Raw genomic sequence first — 23,496 nt, 5'->3', positions numbered from 1 at the left:
CAGGTTTTAAACCTCAACATAGAGTTGTCTGAACACTGACTGGAGGTTTTAAAGAGTGAAATCCTGCTCCCTCCCCATCCCTTTCCCTTCATCATCCCCCTCTCTCCTGTTGTTCCTCTCTTCCCTTCTCTCCGTCTGCCATCTTCCTTTTCTCTCCCACATTCTACTCATGTTGTCTCAACGGACCCTTCTCTCTTGGCTGCTGACACCTGTTGACCTAGTCTGAAAGCACCACAGACATACAGCAACCAAACCTCTCCATACCTTCTTTCCAGTCTTTCCTATTCTGTCTATCTATAGTCCACCCTGGCACCCGGCACTATTCCGTCTAAGGGGGAGGAGGACTTTCTGACCCTGGCCGCTTCTCGGTTCAGCCGTCGGAAGCGTGCCATCGGAGCCGCCATGGGCGTGGCCATGGTTCTACTCCTCCTGATAGCCATCCCCCTATTGGTTCACACCATGAAAGGGGGAGAAGCTAGCCAAGGAAGTGGCGGTGAGGGGACCCATTATGAGATGCTGGGGAGCTGCAGAATGGTCTGCGACACATATAGTACTGCCCAACCAGGCCAGGAGCTGACAGCCATGTCCCCTCAACCGGAATACCCCGGGCGGAAGAAAACGGGGTACCGCGGGGTCCCTGGGATCCCTGGTCCTCCAGGCGCCCGAGGACCCCCTGGGGAATCAGGCAAGCCAGGGCCACAGGGGCCTCCCGGCCCTGGACCTAACGGTTACTCCCCCTCCTACAGCCCCAAAATCGCCTTTTATGCAGGGCTAAGGAAACAGCACGAGGGCAGCGAGGTGTTGAAGTTTGATGATGTGGTAACCAATGTAGGGAACTACTATGAGCCAAGTACTGGGAAGTTCACCTGTCCTCTACCTGGTATCTACTTCTTCACCTACCATGTTCTGATGAGGGGCGGAGATGGGACCAGCATGTGGGCTGACCTGAAGAAGAACGGACAGGTAGGAGAGAGAGTGTGTGTATGTATATGTGTATGTGTTTGTGCGTGTGTGTATGCGTTTGTTCAAACAACACTTTCATTGACCATCACCTCTGAGCAGTGGTGTAGTGGAGGGTACACACAGCCAGAGTTGGGTAAGTTACTTTCTAAATGCAATCCGTTACAGTTACCTGTCCAAAATTGTAATCAGTAATGTAATGTTTGGATACCCAAACTCAGTAATGTAATCTGATTACTTTCTCCCTTAAGAGGCATTAGAAGAAGACAAAAAATATCCATCAAATGCATTTGGTGTGTTATCATAGTGGTCTCTGTCTTGTGACTCGCTCAGGTGGAACAAACTTAAACTTTTTTAAATTGAGAAAGCAGAAAGGTGTCATAATATATATTTTTTCTACATTTTTAAGTAGTAAGTAATCATCTAGTTTTTCAAAAGAATTTGTAATCTGATTACAAGATTTTGCTGGCAACGTAACTGATTACAGTTAACGTAAAACAAAACAAAAATCTGATTACATTTAACTGATTACATGTAATCGATTACTCCCCAACCCTGTACGCAGGTATACGCCATGTACCCGCTTATTTTTCAGTGGGCATTGCATATACTCCCCACAATGCATATCAAAGTTATGTAGTGGAGGTATACGCCGTATTAACTAATGAGGCTAATCAACTATTGTTTCTTCACATTTTCCGTGCAGCAATATGCACATAAATGTTCCAAAATACAATTTGCGGGAAAACACTGTTCTACTGCACATACAAGCGGCTTCATGTACAGAGATGGAAATATCCGTTAGAGATGTTGGTGATTCTGCTGGTGATTCTCTGATCCACCTCTACGCAGACAACACCATTCTGTATACTGGCCCTTCTTTGGACACTGTGTTAACTAACCTCTAGATGAGCTTCAATGCCATACAACTCTCCTTCCGTGGCCTCCAACTGCTCTTAAATGCAAGTAAAACTAAATGCATGCTCTTCAACTGATCGCTGCCTGCACCTGCCCACCCGTCCAGCATCACTACTCTGGACAGTTCTGACTTAGAATATGTGGACAACTACAAATACCTAGGTGTCTGGTTAGACTGTAACCTCTCCTTCCAGACTCACATTAAGAATCTCCAATCCAAAATGAAATCTAGAATCGGCTTCCTATTTTACAACAAAGCCTCCTTCACTCATGCTGCCAAACATACCGTTGTAAAACTGACTATCTTACCGATCCTTGACTTCGGCGATGTCATTTACAAAATAGCCTCCAACACTCTACTCAGCGAATTGGATGCAGTCGATCACAGTGCCATCTGTTTTGTCAGCAAAGCACCAAATACTACCCACCACTGCGACCTGTATGCTCACGTTGGCTGGCCCTCACTTCATATTCGTCGCCAAACCCACTGGCTCCAGGTCATCTATAAGTCTTTGCTTGCTATGTAAAGCCCCGCCTTATCTCAGCTCACTGGTCATCATAGCAGCACCCACCCGTTGCTTTATCTTGGCCAGGTCGCAGTTGTAAATGAGAACTTGTTCTCAACTGGCCTACCTGGTTAAATAAAGGTGAAAAAAAAAAAGAATAAATAGAGGGGAGACCTAATGACTATCGTTGCTACAATAATACCTCTGGCTGCTCGACAGTGAAAGAAAAACTTTAGAACCTGGAGAACGCATGTAAGTCTTTAAAAAAAATTGCCTTCACATTTCAATGGTGGGATTTTGGCTATAGGCTACTTTGAAGCAAGGTAAGACTTGCCTCGTAATATGAAGTAAAGCATCCATGTTTCAAACAAGTAAGGATCAGGAAAAATATAGCAATGCTAATGATAGACCTAACCATATTCTGGTAGATGGAAAGGTCTTCCCCAGAACTTTAATTACATGTTAATTAGCTACCAAGTAGTCTATGCTTAACTGGCAGAATTATATCATGATTATTTGCATTAATCCATTAATCTCATGTGCTACATAAACACTGCTAACCAAACAAGAGTGCTAGGTGCTTGCACAACATTTCAAAGGTTTTTCCCAGACCTCAAAAGCTAGTGGTTAGGATACGGCACGCTCAACGCCACGGCTCGTGTTCGATTCCCGGTCAGGAAACTACTCTTTGGGATGGTAGGTAGCTTAGTGGTTAGAGCGTTGGGCCAGTAACCGAAAGGTTGCTGGATTGAATCCCCAAGCTGACAAGGTAAAAATCTGCCGTTCTGCCCCTGAACAAGGCAGTTTACCCACTGTTCCCTGGTTGGCTGTCATTGTAAATAAGATTTTTGTTCTTAACTGTCTTGCCTAGTTAAATAAAGGTTTAACCATATTGTTGTGGACTTCGAAAATTCAGTTTTGTTTTTTTTCTACAAAAAAAGTGTGACTAATTTATCTGTTTCAGTAGGCCTACTGTTAGCCCACTTGCACAGTTCGGCTTGACTGTGAAAGACCAATACAGGGTTTATCATTCTAGTTCAACAGTGTATGTCACTGTTTCTCACAAAATGTTTCACACAGGGAGCCTTTCCTTCAGGCCATTTGGAAAAATGTAAAAAACATTTAGAGTATACCCACTTCTCCAGGAACCACTACACCACTGCCTCTGATTCTCACTTTCACCTTCGCTATACAACATTTAGAGTATACCCACTTCTCCAGGCACCACTACACCACTGCCTCTGATTCTCACTTTCACCTTCGCTATACAACATTTAGAGTATACCCACTTCTCCAGGCACCACTACACCACTGCCTCTGATTCTCACTTTCACCTTCGCTATACAACATTTAGAGTATACCCACTTCTCCAGACACCACTACACCACTGCCTCTGATTCTCACTTTCACCTTCGCTATACAACATTTAGAGTATACCCACTTCTCCAGGCACCACTACACCACTGCCTCTGATTCTCACTTTCACCTTCGCTATACAACATTTAGAGTATACCCACTTCTCCAGACACCACTACACCACTGCCTCTGATTCTCACTTTCACCTTCGCTATACAACATTTAGAGTATACCCACTTCTCCAGGCACCACTACACCACTGCCTCTGATTCTCACTTTCACCTTCGCTATACAACATTTAGAGTATACCCACTTCTCCAGACACCACTACACCACTGCCTCTGATTCTCACTTTCACCTTCGCTATACAACATTTAGAGTATACCCACTTCTCCAGGCACCACTACACCACTGCCTCTGATTCTCACTTTCACCTTCGCTATACAACATTTAGAGTATACCCACTTCTCCAGGCACCACTACACCACTGCCTCTGATTCTCACTTTCACCTTCGCTATACAACATTTAGAGTATACCCACTTCTCCAGACACCACTACACCACTGCCTCTGATTCTCACTTTCACCTTCGCTATACAACATTTAGAGTATACCCACTTCTCCAGACACCACTACACCACTGCCTCTGATTCTCACTTTCACCTTCGCTATATAACATTTGTCCCTTTTAATTCACATCACATTCCTCTGCATCTGTGGGCAGCAGCAACACGGTAGCAAAATATAGATTGAATAAAATATTAGGGAGAAGTGATGCTTCACACTTTAAAATCACAGCTACTAATATTTGCATTTCCACCAGTCATAGCCAAATGACGAGTGGCAGTATGCTGCCGTCTAATTAGTAGGTATTATACACCAGGGTTGTATCCCAAATGGCACCTTATTCCCTACATAGTGCACTACTTTTGACCAGAACTCTATGAGCCCTAAAGTAGTGCACTATAAAGGGAATAGGGTGCCATTTGGGACACAGATTGTCACCTCAGATAGATACTGTAGATAAATAATGAAAGAGAAACTGACAGGCCAATCATCCATCGGTCCCTCATTCTCTCTTTCCCCTGGTACTAATTAAAGACAGAGGGGCTGATTGGGGGGAAGAGGAAAAGAAGAGGGTTAGGATAAATCACTTTAATTTGAGGACTTTAACACAACTATGTTTTCATCTGAATTCATCAGTCACCACACTGACACGTTACCATTCAGTCCTCTGTGTGTCTTTTTAAGGCGCTGGGATAAAGTGGATGTCAAACTTCAGTTGGACCTTGTGTACAATTGATTAATAAGGTGATCTAAATCTTATTCATCTTTAAATGTGTCCAAATCCTGTATTTGTGTTTAGCAAACTCAGAAAGAGCTAACATATGATATTTAAGATACCTACCTGGCTTCTGCTTTGTGTCATCCTATATTGTCATTCCAGTCATCTCATCATTCCATTAAATCATTCATAACTCTTAGATTAGATCCCCTGAAATAACTCTCCCCCATATCCCCACTTCCCCCTCTACCTCCCTCTCATTCCTCTACCACCCTCTACTCCCAAATGCCCCACTTCCCTCTACCCCCTTCTCCTCCACTCATACTCCCCTCTACCCCCCTTCTCCTCCACTCATACTCCCCTCTACCTCCTCTCCTTCTTGTCCATTGATTGTCCATTAAATTAGAGTTCAAGTAAATCATTCACTCAAGTACATGATTTAACCTCACAGAGAGACCCAGGTCAACTGCTTCTCCCTTGGTGCTGCATTAGAATTACAACTCATTACTCATCATTTATTCCTGGTGCTAACATATGTCTTTGTCCTGATTGTGTCTTCATTCTGATTTGGCCCACATTTGTAGACAAGTGTTGACGATCAAAAAACAGATTCTGATCTGATTCTGAACAAACCCTCCCGACCAACTCCGGAGATAGTCAAGCACACATTGTGTCTGGATATCTTACAAGTGTAGACGGATCTGGACAGTGAAACCGTTTAATCATAATTTTCCCGCCTTGTAAAATCCTTGACAAAGTGCCACCATTTAACTATGACATCAATATGTGACTTAACATTCTAAAAAGTAATATTATTTTTAAAGAATGTGTGTCAAATAATTTTCATACAGGGAGGGACCTGGAAATCTGGTCACAGTGTGGGCACAGTGTGGGCACAGTGTGGGCACAGTGTGGGCACAGTGAACAGATAAGAGAAACATTTTAATACCGTGTTTAGATGCAAATCAGAAAATGTGGGCACAATCAGAATGTGGAAAAGATCAGGACCAAGGATGCATTTTGGCGCCAGGTATAAACAGGGCTTCTGTTTCCAGACAGTTGCTAATGAGTTTGTAAATCTATCAATGCCTCAGTTATTTTACATGCTCTGGTCAGTGACTCAGTGTCCATATGGTAGTTGTTTCTAAATGAGATTCAGGTCACGGAGTCTACAGCCAGCCAGCCAGCCAGCCAGGGTGAGGTTCAGTTAATCCCTGTGTGGCTGTCCAGTGTCCACTCTAAGGTAGATTGATTAAGCAGGTGTGTGTCTGTGTGTGTGTGTGTGTGTCTGTGTCTGTGTGTGTGTGGAGGGAGTTCTATGGAGCTATGGCTATGGTGCCCTTACAGTTATAAAAATGAAGAATAAGAACACCTTAAGAACCCCCCCCCCCTTTTGGCCTCAGAACAGGATCAATTCATCAGGGCATGGATTCTACCATGTGCCAAAAGCGTTCCAAGGGGATGCTGGTCCATGTTGACTTTAATGCTCCCCACAGTTGTGTCAAGTTGGCTGGCAGTATATATATATATAGTGTATAAGCAACAACAATAACAATTGATTGTCATCTCTAAAGGTTAGCTTGTCATTCTGCTAGACATCCTGTAGTGACAAGCCAATATCACATTAGCATCTGGTGTTGCTGTGACTTCCCATTGACAGACAGCATATGTCATCCCCCTCATTATTTTGGGCAGGGTGCTTTTCCCCTCAGGCATAGTCGGAGGAAGGCTGCAGTTAGAAACGTTGGCACTTGGCCACTTTTGATTTCCCCTAAAACACAAAGAAGGAGTATCCAACACTACTACTATTATTTTATAAGGTATTTAACATTATGTATTATATAAAGTATAATTGTTGGGAGCAGGGGCTTTTATTGTAGCAATATCGCTCCAATATGTTGAAGGTTTATTAATGTAAGTCTGCTATTTTTGCTCGTAATGGTGAACAGAGAGACAGAGATATGTGAGGGAGGCATGGTAGGATTATGAAGGAGATAAATGTGAAGGTGGGGACTGAGATGGAGCAATAGAAAGAGATCAGAACAACCCATGAAAGAGCTGGCCACTCCCCCAGAGAAGCCAGCAGAACAGCCCATGAAAGAGCTGGCCACTCCCCCAGAGAAGCCAGCAGAACAGCCCATGAAAGAGCTGGCCACTCCCCCAGAGAAGCCAGCAGAACAGCACATGAAAGAGCTGGCCACTCCTCCAGAGAAGCCAGCAGAACAACCCATGAAAGAGCTGGCCACTCCCCCAGAGAAGCCAGCAGAACAGCCCATGAAAGAGCTGGCCACTCCCCCAGAGAAGCCAGCAGAACAGCCCATGAAAGAGCTGGCCACTCCCCCAGAGAAGCCAGCAGAACAACCCATGAAAGAGCTGGCCACTCCCCAGAGAAGCCAGCAGAACAGCCCATGAAAGAGCTGGCCACTCCCCAGAGAAGCCAGCAGAACAGCCCATGAAAGAGCTGGCCACTCCCCAGAGAAGCCAGCAGAACAGCCCATGAAAGAGCTGGCCACTCCCCCAGAGAAGCCAGCAGAACAGCCCATGAAAGAGCTGGCCACTCCCCCAGAGAAGCCAGCAGAACAGCCCATGAAAGAGCTGGCCACTCCCCCAGAGAAGCCAGCAGAACAACCCATGAAAGAGCTGGCCACTCCCCCAGAGAAGCCAGCAGAACAGCACATGAAAGAGCTGGCCACTCCCCCAGAGAAGCCAGCAGAACAACCCATGAAAGAGCTGGCCACTCCTCCAGAGAAGCCAGCAGAACAGCCCATGAAAGAGCTGGCCACTCCCCAGAGAAGCCAGCAGAACAGCCCATGAAAGAGCTGGCCACTCCCCAGAGAAGCCAGCAGAACAGCCCATGAAAGAGCTGGCCACTCCCCAGAGATGCCAGCAGAACAACCCATGAAAGAGCTGGCCACTCCCCAGAGAAGCCAGCAGAACAGCCCATGAAAGAGCTGGCCACTCCCCCAGAGAAGCCAGCAGAACAACCCATGAAAGAGCTGGCCACTCCCCCAGAGAAGCCAGCAGAACAGCCCATGAAAGAGCTGGCCACTCCCCCAGAGAAGCCAGCAGAACAACCCATGAAAGAGCTGGCTGGCCACTCCCCCAGAGAAGCCAGCAGAAAAACCCATGAAAGAGCTGGCTGGCCACTCCCCCAGAGAAGCCAGCAGAACAGCCCATGAAAGAGCTGGCCACTCCCCCAAAGAAGCCAGCAGAACAGCCCATGAAAGAGCTGGCCACTCCCCCAGAGAAGCCAGCAGAACAGCACATGAAAGAGCTGGCCACTCCCCCAGAGAAGCCAGCAGAACAACCCATGAAAGAGCTGGCCACTCCTCCAGAGAAGCCAGCAGAACAGCCCATGAAAGAGCTGGCCACTCCCCCAGAGAAGCCAGCAGAACAGCCCATGAAAGAGCTGGCCACTCCCCCAGAGAAGCCAGCAGAACAGCCCATGAAAGAGCTGGCCACTCCCCCAGAGATGCCAGCAGAACAACCCATGAAAGAGCTGGCCACTCCCCCAGAGAAGCCAGCAGAACAGCCCATGAAAGAGCTGGCCACTCCCCCAGAGAAGCCAGCAGAACAACCCATGAAAGAGCTGGCCACTCCCCCAGAGAAGCCAGCAGAACAGCCCATGAAAGAGCTGGCCACTCCCCCAGAGAAGCCAGCAGAACAACCCATGAAAGAGCTGGCTGGCCACTCCCCCAGAGAAGCCAGCAGAAAAACCCATGAAAGAGCTGGCTGGCCACTCCCCCAGAGAAGCCAGCAGAACAGCCCATGAAAGAGCTGGCCACTCCCCCAAAGAAGCCAGCAGAACAGCCCATGAAAGAGCTGGCCACTCCCCCAGAGAAGCCAGCAGAACAGCCCACGAAAGAGCTGGCCACTCCCCCGGATAAGCCAGCAGAACAGCCCATGAAAGAGCTGGCTGGCCACTCCCCCAGAGAAGCCAACATAACAGCCCACACCAGATCCTGACCACAGCAGAACAGACAAATTACTCCCTCCTAGCAACCCCATGAAAACCCCTCGACACCCACTGAGGACACACAAAAGCCACAGATTGTACTCCTTATGGACTCGAATGGGAAATAAATACAAGAAAATGAACTTTTCCGCAAACACACAGCGGCTAAACTCTGGTGCCCAAATAGTCAGTGCGCCCTCACCTACTATCTGATGGCCAACTAGGCTCACCCAGCCACGTAATAGTTCACACAGGCACAAATGACCTGAGAGCACAGCACTGTGCTCACGACCAGTGGCCACAGCACTGTTTGGTGCTTCTGTCCCCAACCAAGGAGGGCCTACAGGCCTACTGTCAGACTTGGACTCTTGACGGTGAATCTCAGTAAGACAAAAATAATGGTGTTCCAAAAAAGTTCCAATATCCAGTACAACAAATACAAATTCAATCTAGACACCGTTGCTCAATCGCACACAAAGAACTATACCTACCTCGGCCTCAACATTAACACCACTGGTAACTTCCACAAGGCTGTGAACAATTGTTTTATTTTACCTTTATTTAACCAGGTAGGCAAGTTGAGAACAAGTTCTCATTTACAATTGCGACCTGGCCAAGATAAAGCAAAGCAGTTCGACACATACAACAACACAGAGTTACACATGGAGTAAAACAAACATACAGTCAATAATACAGTAGAAACAAGTCTATATACGATGTGAGCAAATGAGGTGAGATAAGGGAGGTAAAGGCAAAAAAAGGCCATGGTGGCAAAGTAAATACAATATAGCAAGTAAAACACTGGAATGGTAGATTTGCAGTGGAAGAATGTGTAAAGTAGAAATAAAAATAATGGGGTGCAAAGGAGCAAAATAAATAAATACAGTAGGGAAAGAGGTAGTTGTTTGTGCTAAATTATAGGTGGGCTATGTACAGGTGCAGTAATCTGTGAGCTGCTCTGACAGCTGGTGCTTAAAGCTAGTGAGGGAGATAAGTGTTTCCAGTTTCAGAGATTTTTGTAGTTCGTTCCAGATCTAAGAGACAAGGCAAGTAGGGCCTTCTAAGACATCAAAAGGAACATAAAACTCACTTCTCAAATAGGATCTGTGTAAAAATACTTCAATAAGTTATAAAAACCCTTTGCTCTCTATTGTTATGAGGTCTGGAGTCCACTCACCAATCAAGAATTCGCAAAATCCCAAACAATGCATTCAGAGCAGAATTAGGACTATACCAGATAGTTATCAACATCCAGAAAAGAGCTGTTCAATTCTACAACCACCTAAAAGGAAGCGATGCCCACACATTCCACCACAAAACCCTCACCTACAGAGAGACAAACCTAGAGAAAAGTCCCCTCACCTAGGTGGTTCTGGGGCTCTGTTCACAAAGACAAACACGAACACAAACAGACTCCACAGAGCCCCAGGACAGCAACACAATTAGACCCAACCAAATTATGAGAAAGCAAAAATATAATTATTTGACACACTAGAAAGAATCAAACAACAACCAGAGCAAACTAGAATGCTATTTGGCCCTAAGCAGAGAGGACACAGAGGCAGATTACCTGACCACTGTGACTGACCCAAAATGAAGAAAATCCTTGACTATGTAGAGACTTTGCCTTGCCGTAGGCAGACCTGGCTCTCAAGAGAAGACAGGCTATGTGCACACTGCCCACAAAATGAAGTGAAACTGAGCTGCACTTCCTAACCTCCTGCCAAATGTTTGACCACATTAGAGATACATATTTCCCACAGATCGCAGAGACCCACAAAGACTTTGAAAACAAATCAAACATTGCTAAACTCCCATATCTGTTAGGCGAAATACCACAGTGTGCAAACACTGCAGCAAGATTTGTGGCCCGTTGCCATGAGAAAAGGACAACCAGTGGAGCACAAACTACATTTAATACCACCAATAACAACATTTAATACCACCAATAACAACATTTAATACCACCAATAACAACATTTAATACCACCAATAACAACATTTAATACCACCAATAACAACATTTAATACCACCAATAACAACATTTAATACCAACAATAACAACATTTAATACCACCAATAACAACATTTAATACCACCAATAGCAACATTTAATACCACCAATAACAACATTTAATACCACCAATATTTCTCTGTTTATTTGTACTACAACTATTTGCACATTACTAAAATACTGTACATAGCTCATTATATAACACTTGAAATGTCTTGTTTTTGACTAGTTTTCTGTTGATGTTGTTTTGTGTCTCTTCACTTTTGTTCATTGTTTATTTCACTTGCTTTGGCAATGTAAACACGTTTCCCATGCCAATAAATCCTCTTTGAATTGAATTGAATTGAATTGAGAGAGAGAGAGAGAGAGAGAGAGAGAGAGAGAGAGAGAGAGAGAGAGAGAGAGAGAGAGAGAGAGAGAGAGAGAAAGAGAGAGATGGACAGAGAGAGAGAGAGAGAGAAAGAGAAAGAGGGACAAAGAGAGAGAGAGAGAGAGAGAGAGAGAGAGAGAGAGAGAGTGAGAGAGGAAGAGAGAGAGAGAGAGAGACAAGAAAAAGAGAGATCAACAGGGAGATGGAGATGGCCAGGGGAGGGGGAATGAGCTCCTCCATGTGTGGCCGCCACACTGAGCTGATCCTGGGGCTGTGAGGAGAAAGAAGGCCCCTGGGGGCCAGCATAGAGCCTGGGGCTGTCTCTCTTGTCTCTGGCTAGCCCTGGCCCTTTCATTACAGGGCTTCTGGTAAACGGGCCTGGGAGGGAGGGAGGAGACAGAGACAGACAAGGATAGATTAAATGAGAATCTGAAAAAAGAAGGGGCAGAGGGATTTTTTTTAAAATGTACTTTTATTTAACTAAGTCAGTTAAGAGCAAATTCTTATTTACAATGAGAGCCTACCCCAGCCAATTGTACACCGCCATATGGGACTCACGATCAGAACAGATGTGATGCAGCCTGGATTTGAACCAGGGACTGCAGTGATGCCTCTTGCTCTGAGATGCAGTGCATTAGACTGCTGCGCCACTCGGGAGCAAGTCAGTAGCCATTCGGGAGGTGGGGCTAGGGTAATAAACTGATCAAGCATGGCTATTCTGTGAGACCGGCAGGGAGATGTGAGGGTATACAAAGTCCTCTTTTTATCTATGGTGCCTTGGTTCACTGGTAATAAAACTGACAGGATTCATTGGTTGTGATATACTGACCTCTTAGAGGGAAGACAATAGAAAAGTAGCTCTTAAACTCTCTCTTTCTGCCGCACATGGCAAGGCAAGACAGGTGGGAGGGGGGAGAGAGAGAGAGAGAGATAGAGAGAGAGATAGAGAGATGATAGCGGGGTGAACAGGCAGTGACTAGGGTGGTTGTTGTCCTTGATGATTTTTTTTGGCCTTCCTTTGACATCGGGTGCTGTAGGGCAGGTATTTTGCCCCCACACTACCCTCTGGAGAGCCTTGTGGTTGAGGGCAGTGCAGTTGCCGTACCAGGCGGTGATACAGCCTGACAGGATGCTCTCGATTGTGCATCTGTAGAAGTTTGTGAGGGTTTTAGGTGACACGCTAAATTTCTTCAGCCTCCTGAGGTTGAAGAGGCGCTGAAACAGGTTAAGGAGGATTTTAAAAAAAACTTTGAGACAACTGAGACATTGATTTTGTATGTGTACCATTCAGAGGGTGAAACGTGCCTTTGTGCACAGGTTTGTGTCAAGAACTGCAACGCTTTTGAGTTTTTCACACTCAACAGTTTCCTGTGTGTATCAAGAATGGTCAACCACCCAAAGGACATCCAGCCAACTTGACACAACTGTGAGAAGCATTGGAGTCAACATGGGCCAGCATCCCTGTGAAACGCTTTCGATACCTTGTAGAGACGAATTGAGGCTGTTCTGAGGGCAAAAGCTTTTTTATTTTTTATTTTTTTTATTTCACCTTTATTTAACCAGGTAGGCTAGTTGAGAACAGGTTCTCATTTGCAACTGCGACCTGGCCAAGATAAAGCATAGCAGAGTGAACAGACAACACAGAGTTACACATGGAGTAAACAATTAACAAGTCAATAACACAGTAGAGAAAAAAAGGGGAGTCTATATACAATGTGTGCAAAAGGCATGAGGAGGTAGGCGAATAATTACAATATTGCAGATTAACACTGGAGTGATAAATGATCAGATGATCATGTACAGGTAGAGATATTTGTGTGCAAAAGAGCAGAAAGGTAAATAAATAAAAACTGTGGGGATGAGGTAGGTGAAAATGGGTGGGCTATTTACCAATAGATTATGTACAGCTGCAGCGATCGGTTAGCTGCTCAGATAGCTGATGTTTGAAGTTGGTGAGGGAGATAAAAGTCTCCAACTTCAGCAATTTTTTTTTATACCCCGTTCAAAGGCACTTGAGGTGAAACTCAATATTCGGAAGGTGTTCCTAATGTTTGGTATGTATGTAATTACTATGGCAACAAAGATCAAAAGACGTCTATTTTGAGAGATTTATATTACGTAATCATTAACTCTTTTGTTGGTTGTCTCGAAGTATGAAATACAGGTTAAATCACAGGTTATATCAATTTCTACAGAAAACCCAGCGATTTGAGCTCACATATTGAAATCCATTATAAGGAGAGAAGCACAGAGTACAGCCAGAGTCAGAGCTTCCTTAGCTACAATACCCTAAAGGCTAATTATAATACATTTCAGCAGCTCTACCATGTCCATGTCTGGACCCCAAATAACACCCTATTCCCTTTATAGTGCACTACTTTAAGTCAGGGCCCATACGGCTGTGGTCAAAATTAGTACACTATGTAGGGAATAGGGTGCTATTTGGGAAGCACACCATGTCACTTCTTTCTGGAGTTAATACAGGTTCTGGTCATTACAGAGTGGCCGTGTGAAACCACTTTCATGTGATCTATTAAAAGAGTATAAATTACTGGTTAAAAAGACCCAGGGAAAGATTAAATCTGAGGCAATGAAGGCAGTATAATCTCCATTTGTCCACTTTGAACATTTTATATAATATGCACATCGTCCACACCACTTCCAGATAATGTACAGGGCGTCAGCGGGCATCCCTTACATACCAGTTGTGTCACGACAGTGATATAACATACATATCATTGGTATTCCTTGTTAATGACAAAACTCAAGGAACCACCCAGCTGGCACATTTGGTTCCTTGGAAGTTGTCGGAGTGTACCTTTTTGGTTTCCCATTGGGTCTGGGAACAAAGCTATACGTTTCTTGACAGGTAAAAGTGAACGGAAGTTAACATTTTGCCTGTTTTGGGAACGTTCATTTTTAGGTTGCATGGAGGTTCTGGGAACGTTTTACTCTGGTTGCATCACAGTTTTCCTGGGGCGTTTTATTAAGGTTTTGAGAACAGAAATGATTGGGTATTTGGAGGTAATTAAATAACATTCTGAGAACATGTTTCCATAAGACTTTTAATAACACTACCAGCTCAGTTTGGATGAACTGTTTTGAACTACAATCACTAAATTGCTTAGGCATTAATCATGTAAACACATTTATTTCAATTTGAATTTTGTACGGCATCAGTGAGATTTGAACATATGACCTTCTGTTTGCTATCCATGGAATTAGTCCACTGCACTACAAGAAGGGAGTTAGCATGCTATGTTTGTTTTTTCACTTGTACAAAGCTGTGTATTTTAGTCTACTTAAACACCCATTTCAAAGAAACGAGCACTCATTATGATCAGGTGTGAACACACTTAACAAGATAGAGGATAGAGAGAGTTTTGTTGACACTGAGAATAGAATGTACAAAACATTAGGAACACCTTCCTAATATTGAGTTGCACCCACCGTTGCCTCAATTTGTCACGGCATGGACTTTATTTCCCTTTCTACAAGGTATCGAAAGCGTTCCACAGGGTTGCTGGTCCATGTTGAGTACAATGCTTCCCACAGTTGTGTCATGTTGGCTGGATCTCCTTTGGGTGGTGGACCATTCTTGATACAATGAGGGAACTGTTGAGCGTGAAAAATCCAGCAGCGTTGCAGTTCTTCACACAAACCAGTGTGCCTGGCACCTTCTACCATACCCCGTTCAAAGGCACTTAATTCACCCTATTCACCCTCTGAATGGCACACATACACAATCCATCTCTCAATTGTCTCAAGGCTTAAAAATCCTTCTTTAACCTGTCTCCTCCCCTTCATCTACACTGATTGGAGTGGATTTAACAAGTGACATCAATAAGGGATCATAGCTTTCACCTGGATCCACCTGATGAGTCTATGCCATGGAAAGAGCAGGTGTTCCTAATGTTTTGTACAGTCAGTGTGTATGTTTTTAAAAATAACATTCGTAGAATGTTCTTTGAATGTTACTAAGGTTTTCTCATGGTTTTTATGGAAAGTTTTCTTAATGTTCCAAGAACATGACTTTCAATAGAAGCATGAGGAAACCTGCAGAAAACGTTATGCTGAAGTACTGAACTCTCCACAGATGTTTCTTAAGCGCTAGTTGGATATCCTGCACCATTCCCAGAAAGTTGTGGGACGGTTGTATGCAAAATAACCATAGGGCAACCATGCTCTCACCAGATCCACGCTCTCACCAGATCATGTCTCACCAGATCATGTCTCACCAGATCCACGCTCTCACCAGATCGTGTCTCACCAGATCCACGCTCTCATCAGATCATGTCTCACCAGAATCACGCTCTCACCAGATCCACGCTCTCACCAGATCCACACTCTCACCAGATCGTGTCTCACCAGATCCACACTCTCACCAGATCATGTCTCACCAGATCCACGCTCTCACCAGATCCACGCTCTCACCAGATCGTGTCTCACCAGATCCACGCTCTCACCAGATCGTGTCTCACCAGATCCACACTCTCACCAGATCATGTCTCACCAGATCGTGTCTCACCAGATCCACGGTCTCACCAAATCGTGTCTCACCAGATCCACGCTCTCACCAGATCCACGCTCTCATCAGATCGTGTCTCACCAGATCCACGCTCTCACCAGATCCACGCTCTCACCAGATCGTGTCTCACCAGATCCACGCTCTCACCAGATCGTGTCTCACCAGATCCACACTCTCACCAGATCATGTCTCACCAGATCCACGCTCTCACCAGATCGTGTCTCACCAGATCCACGCTCTCACCAGATCGTGTCTCACCAGATCCACACTCTCACCAGATCATGTCTCACCAGATCGTGTCTCACCAGATCCACGGTCTCACCAAATCGTGTCTCACCAGATCCACGTTCTCACCAGAGCGTGTCTCACCAGATCCAAGCTATCACCAGATCTAAGATACATGGTTCTCAGATCGTTATGTGCTTGCTGAGCAGGGAAGGATTTCGGACCAGAAAAATGAGGGGTTAGGGGACATGTTGCATTTAACAAGTATAGCATGACATATTATAGCTCCATGATCTATTATAAAACATAGCTGCATTAGCATAGATAAGGCAATTGCAAATGTGGTAGAATGTTAAATAGCAAATCAGTATTGCTTTAAATGGCAATAGCAGAGAAAACACTGCTGTCACCATCATAACCATATCATAACCTGACAGCACCATGTCACCACCATAACCTCTAACTTCAACCACACGTCATGTCCCCTAACAGCAATAAGGAAACCTACTACTAAAACTGACACAACTATCCCCTGGAGGAATCACATCCCAGTCTTTGGATTCATTAATTAGTATACCGATTTCACCTAATTCAAACAGACATCGATAATTAGTACACAAATGCAACGTCTAGGCAATGTTTAGAGCCATTCTCTTGTTCTCTCTCTAATGCCTTATGCACTTGTCTGGACATTGTGACATGTTCAGTGTGTGGGTGTCTATATATCTGTCTTGTGGTGTTATCTCAGTCTGGCCCTCACAACACTCACCTCCCTATTGCCTCGTCCCTCAGCCCACTGTCTACCAACCTCCATTAACACATCTATCTTCCTCTCCTCTCGTCCACTGATCCCTCTCCCTCTCTCCGTCTCCCTCTCTCTCTCTCTCTCTCTCTCTCCCTCTCCCTCCCCCTCTCCCTCTCCCTCTCTCTCTCTCTCTCTCTCTCTCTATCTCCCTCTCCCTCTCCCTCTCCCTCTCTCTCTCTCTCTCCCTCTCCCTCTCCCTCTCCCTCTCTCTCTCTCTCTCTCTCTCTCCCTGTTCCTCTTCCTTTCTGTTTCTCTGTTGACCAACTTGTCTTGTTTTGTCATCCTTTTATCGTCATGCTTTGTGAGGTTTTGCATGTCGGTCATGTTTTGTTTTTCTCTGGTCCTCCATTCCCCTGGCTCACTGTATGATGGACTATCTTTCCTTTATTATGTCCCTCTGACTGCCCACATAGCAACACAGTGTATTATTATGTCCCTCTGACTGCCCACAGAGCAACACAGTGTATTATTATGTCCCTCTGACTGCCCACAGAGCAACACAGTGTTAGAAAGGGTGGACAAAAACCCTTTCAAACTTACACAACAGCCCCTCTCAACAAGCCTGTTAATACGATGACATGGTCTGTTGAGTGTGACTTACACAACAGCCCCTCTCAACAAGCCTGTTAATACGATGACATGGTCTGTTGAGTGTGACTTACACAACAGCCCCTCTCAACAAGCCTGTTAATACGATGACATGGTCTGTTGAGTGTGACTTACACAACAGCCCCTCTCAACAAGCCTGTTAATACGATGACATGGTCTGTTGAGTGTGACTTACACAACAGCCCCTCTCAACAAGCCTGTTAATACGATGACATGGTCTGTTGAGTGTGACTTACACAACAGCCCCTCTCAACAAGCCTGTTAATACGATGACATGGTCTGTTGAGTGTGACTTACACAACAGCCCCTCTCAACAAGCCTGTTAATACGATGACATGGTCTGTTGAGTGTGACTTACACAGAATGTGGGACCAGTGTTCAGGAATCAGTGTTCTTTTGTTAGAGGGCCCGCCTTGAGATTGGAAGGTTGGGGGTTCAATCCCGTGTTGAGTCATACCAAAGTGGGACCCGGTGCCTCTCTGCTTGGCACTCAGCATTAACGAGATGGATTGTGGGTAAGGCTCAATGGGACATTCTGGCTTAGACAAGGCTTACTTTCTAATGATTAGTCAGCAATGTACTTAGCATTTATATATATCAGAATGCACCTTGTTGGGGAGAAGGACATAAGGGCTCATACATGCTTATAAAGCATGATTATACTTGTCAGATTTATGTAAAGTGTTACCAATGGCACAGTAAAGTAGCGTGATTGAGTGACATGAAGTTAGTTGAGCTGCAGATCATACTCTGTGCCTGTCGTGTCGTGTCCTGGAGATATGCGTCGGTCGTCTGGGGGGCTGACAGAGATTGAGTGGTCTATGCTCAGCACTCACACCGTGGCTGCCTAGACATGAAGCCTGACAGATAGATACAAGGTCAGTTAGGCCACTGACGCCAGACAGACAGTATGTCTATGGAGTTGAGATATAAATCTTACATACTCACTCCTCTTTTTTAAGAATGTAATTGTGTAGCTTTCCGTCAGAGTATGACATCACCTGGTTGGTTAGTGCTGCCCGACTATCTGACAGGTCCTTGTACAGACTGCACTGGATAAACAGACGGATTGATTGGGATCTAACCTCTGACCTCTTCCTCGATCACAACCATATTGTCTGTTATTGTTTAGCAGAGGACACAGAGCTGATCACACACCCTGTTATTGGTCCTCAGAGGACGCAGAGCTGATCACACACCCTGTTATTGGTCCTCAGAGGACGCAGAGCTGATCACACACCCTGTTATTGGTCCTCAGAGGACGCAGAGCTGATCACACACCCTGTTATTGGTCATCAGAGGATGCAGAGCTGATCACACACCCTGTTACTGGTCCTCAGAGGACGCAGAGCTGATCACACACCCTGTTATTGGTCATCAGAGGATGCAGAGCTGATCACAGACCCTGTTAATGGTCCTCAGAGGACGCAGAGCTGATCACACACCCTGTTACTGGTCCTCAGAGGATGCAGAGCTGATCACAGACCCTGTTATTGGTCATCAGAGGATGCAGAGCTGATCACAGACCCTGTTAATGGTCCTCAGAGGACGCAGAGCTGATCACACACCCTGTTACTGGTCCTCAGAGGATGCAGAGCTGATCACACACCCTGTTATTGGTCATCAGAGAGCTGCTGTTGCTGTGGATGTGGCTCTCAGACCTGTGTAATGAAGCAGAAGGCTGATTGGCTAGTGTAGAATAGATGAGGAAGAGGTGTTCACAGGGGACAATGGGTCGTCTACAGCAGTGGCCACCATCCTTTTCTGACTGAAGATCACTTTCGCAGTCAAAAAGCAAGCTGAAATCTACCGCTCAGAATTGAAACATGACATAAAATGACATGAACCTAATAAAAACGGTTCTGTAGGAGGTTTGGGCAGTAGGCCTAATACATGATCACAGCATATTAACTACATGATTGGCCTGACAATATTGTTCTTCTCAGACCATATTAGATTTAAAAACTACAGCTTTGATAACAAAATAGGTCAATTGGTGTAGCACTTGTGAGGCACAGCTGAGCATAAATTGAAATAATTTGCATTCTTATTTTACTGGACTTGATGCTACCTGCATCGGATGGTCATAATGCTTTCAAGACAACTGGGAACTTGAAGAAAATAAACTAGGTCAAATCGTGACGTCAGTGATCTTCAGGTCAGAAGGCCGGAGCTCTAGAAAGATGCCAAACTTTCCAACTTGGTATTCCAAGTTGGATGACCTATCATGAGGTAGGAAAATTATGTGGATATATTGAAGCAACATCTCAAGACATCAGTCAGGAAGTTAAAGCTTGGTCGCATATGGGTCTTCCAAATGGACAATGACCCCAAGCATACTTCCAAAGTTGTGTCAAAATGGCTTAAGGACAATACAGTCAAGGTATTGGAGTGGCCATCACAAAGCCCTGAACTCAATCCCATAGAAAATGTGTGGGTAGAACTGAAAAAGTGTGTGCAAGGAAGGAGGCCTACTAACCTGACTCAGTTACACCAGTTCTGTCAGGAGGCCTACAAACCTGACTCAGTTACACCAGCTCTGTCAGGAGAAATGGTCCAACATTCACCCAACTTATTGTGGGAAGCTTGTGGAAGGCTACCTGAAACGTTGGACCAAAGTTAAACAATTTAAAGGCAATGCTACCAAATACTAATGTGTATGAGTGTATGTAAACTTCTGACCCACTGGGAATGTGATGAAATAAATAAAAGCTGAAATAAATCATTCTCTCTACAATTATTCTGACATTTCACATTCTTAAAATAAAGTAGTGATCCTAACTGACCTAAGACAGGGAATTTGTACTTGGATTAAATGTCAGAAATTGTGAAAAACTGAGTTCAAATGAATTTGGCTAAGGTGTATGTAAACTTCCGATTTCAACTGAACATGACAAAATGCTAATAATAATAAAAACGCAGGGCTATTAATAGCCTACATCTGGCTACTCATTCATTGTAGCTGCAGCACGAGTGGAAGTAGGGAGATGCGCGTTTTATATTTTGTAATAGTTTTGAATAAAAACAGTTTTGACAGTGCTGAATAAAAACTTAGACATGAACTCACTCAAAACAGTCTCTCTCAGGTCATGATTTTAAAAGTTATTAAATCTCACGTAGGCTAGTATCAAACTAATGAAATGTTTGGCGATCGATCTGGAATGCCTTGAAGATCAACCAGTCGATCGCGATCGACCGGTTGGTGACCACTGGTCTACAGGGATGGAAGTCAGGAAGTCAGGCAGTCAGGTCTAGAAACAGCAACAGTATCTTCCCCCAGCAGCTGTTGACCTGCTGCTTATGATGTAAATGCCCTAGCGCTAATAGCAGAGCTCAATGTGCATGGTATTGGTATTGAGTGTCTCTCTGTGTCCCAAATGGCACCCTATTTCCTTTATAGTGCACCACTTTTGACCAGGGCCTATAGTGCACTAATAGGGATATATTTGGGATGCATCCACTGTGTCCGGCCCAGTCTGAGCCTCCTTCCATTTGCATGCTGGTGGGGAGCTCAGTCTGTATTGACCCGCAGGCAGTGGATCTTTACTTGTTTCTTAACACATTTAATTGGGTTTACTCGTGGACACGGAGACACAAATGCATTCATTAAGTTACTATTACAAAGCAGGAGGGGTTTGCCTATTGTAAAGCTATAACCTTGACGGTTTCAACACATGACATTTGCTCTGTCTGTCTGTCTGTCTGTCTGTGTGTGTGTGTGTGTGTGTGTGTGTGTGTGTGTGTGTGTGTGTGTGTGTGTGTGTGTGTGTGACAGGTGAGGGCCAGTGCCATCGCCCAGGATGCGGACCAGAACTATGACTATGCGTCTAACAGTGTGATCCTGCATCTAGACGTGGGGGACGAGGTGTGTGTACAGCTGGACGGGGGGAAGGTCCATGGAGGAAACACCAACAAATACAGCACCTTCTCTGGGTTCCTCATCTACCCTGACTGACTGAATTGACCAACTTGACCGACTGGACTGACTGACCTTCACAACTTTAAAAAGACAAGAGAGGCTGTGGGCGGACTGCAGGAGCTGAAGTCAACACAGACAGATGCAGACAAACACACATATACTCATATACACACATATACACACACAAACAGTACACACAAACATACATAAAAAACGTGCATACATACAGTGCCAGTCAAAAGTTTGGACACACCTACTCATTCAAGGGTTTTTCTTTATTTGTACTATTTTCTAAATTGTAGAATAATAGTGAGACATGAAAATGATGATACAACTCATATGGAATCATGTAGTAACCAAAAAGGTGTTAAACAAATGAACATATATTTATATTTTAAATTCTTCAAAGTAGCCACCCTTTGCCTTGATGACGGCTTTGCACACTCTTGGAATTCTCTCAACCAGCTTCATCTGGAATGCTTTTCTAACCGTCTTGAAGAAGCTCCCACATATGCTGAGCACTTGTTGGCTGCTTTTCCTTCACTCTGCGGTCCAATTCATCCCAAACCATCTCAAGTCGGTTGAGGTAGGGTAATTGTGGAGGCCAGGTCATCTGATGCAGCACTCCATCACTCTCCTTCTTGGTCAAATAGCCTTTACACAGCCTAGAGGTGTGTTGGGTCATTGTCCTGTTGGAAAACAAATGATAGTCCCACTAAATGCAAACCAGATGGGATGGCGTATCGCTGTAGAATGCTGTGGTAGCCATGCTCGTTAAGTGTGCCTTGAATACTAAATAAATCACTGACAGTGTCACCAGCAAAGCACGGCCACACCATCACACCTCCTCCTCCATGCTCCACGGTGGGAACCACACTCCTTGCTGTCCCCAGTCCACCTGGCTATGCTGCTGCTCCAGTTTCAACTGACCTGAGCCCTAGGACCATGCCCCAGGACTACCTGACATGATGACTCCTTGCTGTCCCCAGTCCACCTGGCCATGCTGCTGCTCCAGACCTGAGCCCTAGGACCGTGCCCCAGGAATACCTGACATGATGACTCCTTGCTGTCCCCAGTCCACCTGACTGTGCTGCTGCTCCAGTTTCAACTGTTCTGCCTTATTATTATTCGGCCATGCTGGTCATTTATGAACATTTGACCATCTTGGCCATGTTCTGTTATAATCTCCACCCGGCACAGCCAGAAGAGGACTGGCCACCCCACATATGCTCTCTCTAATTCTCTCTTTCTCTCTCTCGGAGGACCTGAGCCCTAGGACCGTGCCCCAGGACTACCTGACATGATGACTCCTTGCTGTCCCCAGTCCACCTGACTGTGCTGCTGCTCCAGTTTCAACTGTTCTGCCTTATTATTATTCGACCATGCTGGTCATTTATGAACATTTGAACATCTTGGCCATGTTCTGTTATAATCTCCACCCGGCACAGCCAGAAGAGGACTGGCCACCCCACATAGCCTGGTTCCTCTCTAGGTTACTTCCTAGGTTTTGGCCTTTCTAGGGAGTTTTTCCTAGCCACCGTGCTTCTACACCTGCATTGCTTGCTGTTTGGGGTTTTAGGCTGGGTTTCTGTACAGGACTTTGAGATATCAGCTGATGTACGAAGGGCTATATAAATACATTTGATTTGATGATTTGATTTGAGAGATCATCCGTTCACCTACTCTGCGTCCCACAAAGACACGGCGGTTGGAACCAAAAATCTCAAATTTGGACTCATCAGACCAAAGGACTACTGGTCTAATGTCCATTGCTCGTATTTCTTGCTCAAGCAAGTCTCTTCTTCTTATTGGTGTCCTTTAGTAGTGGTTTCTTTGCAGTAATTCGACCATGAAGGCCTGATTCACCGAGCCTCCTCTGAACAGTTGATGTTGAGATGTGTCTGTTACTTGAACTCTGTGAAGCATTTATTTGGACTGCAATTTCTGAGGCTGGTAACTCTAATGAACTTATCCTCTGCAGCAGAGGTAACTCTGGGTCTTCCTTTCCTATGGCGGTCCTCATGAGAGACAGTTTGATCATAGTGC

The 23,496-nt window shown here is 45.0% G+C and overlaps 1 protein-coding gene across 1 annotated transcript; it reads left to right on the top strand.

Annotated features, from left to right (window-relative positions):
• The first annotated feature begins 402 nt into the window (after positions 1-402).
• LOC115132870 (complement C1q-like protein 4) lies at positions 403-21,774 on the top strand. The gene is made up of 2 exons (XM_029665609.2): positions 403-963; positions 21,307-21,774. The coding sequence occupies exons 1-2, from the start codon at positions 403-405 to the stop codon at positions 21,484-21,486; spliced, it is 741 nt and encodes a 246-aa protein (XP_029521469.1). The 3' UTR covers positions 21,487-21,774.
• Positions 21,775-23,496: the final 1,722 nt, after the last annotated feature.

The sequence above is a fragment of the Oncorhynchus nerka genome, linkage group LG7, assembly GCF_034236695.1.
Source record: "Oncorhynchus nerka isolate Pitt River linkage group LG7, Oner_Uvic_2.0, whole genome shotgun sequence".
NCBI classification, from domain to species: Eukaryota; Metazoa; Chordata; class Actinopteri; order Salmoniformes; family Salmonidae; genus Oncorhynchus; species Oncorhynchus nerka.
This window is presented reverse-complemented; position numbering and strand designations above follow the sequence as displayed.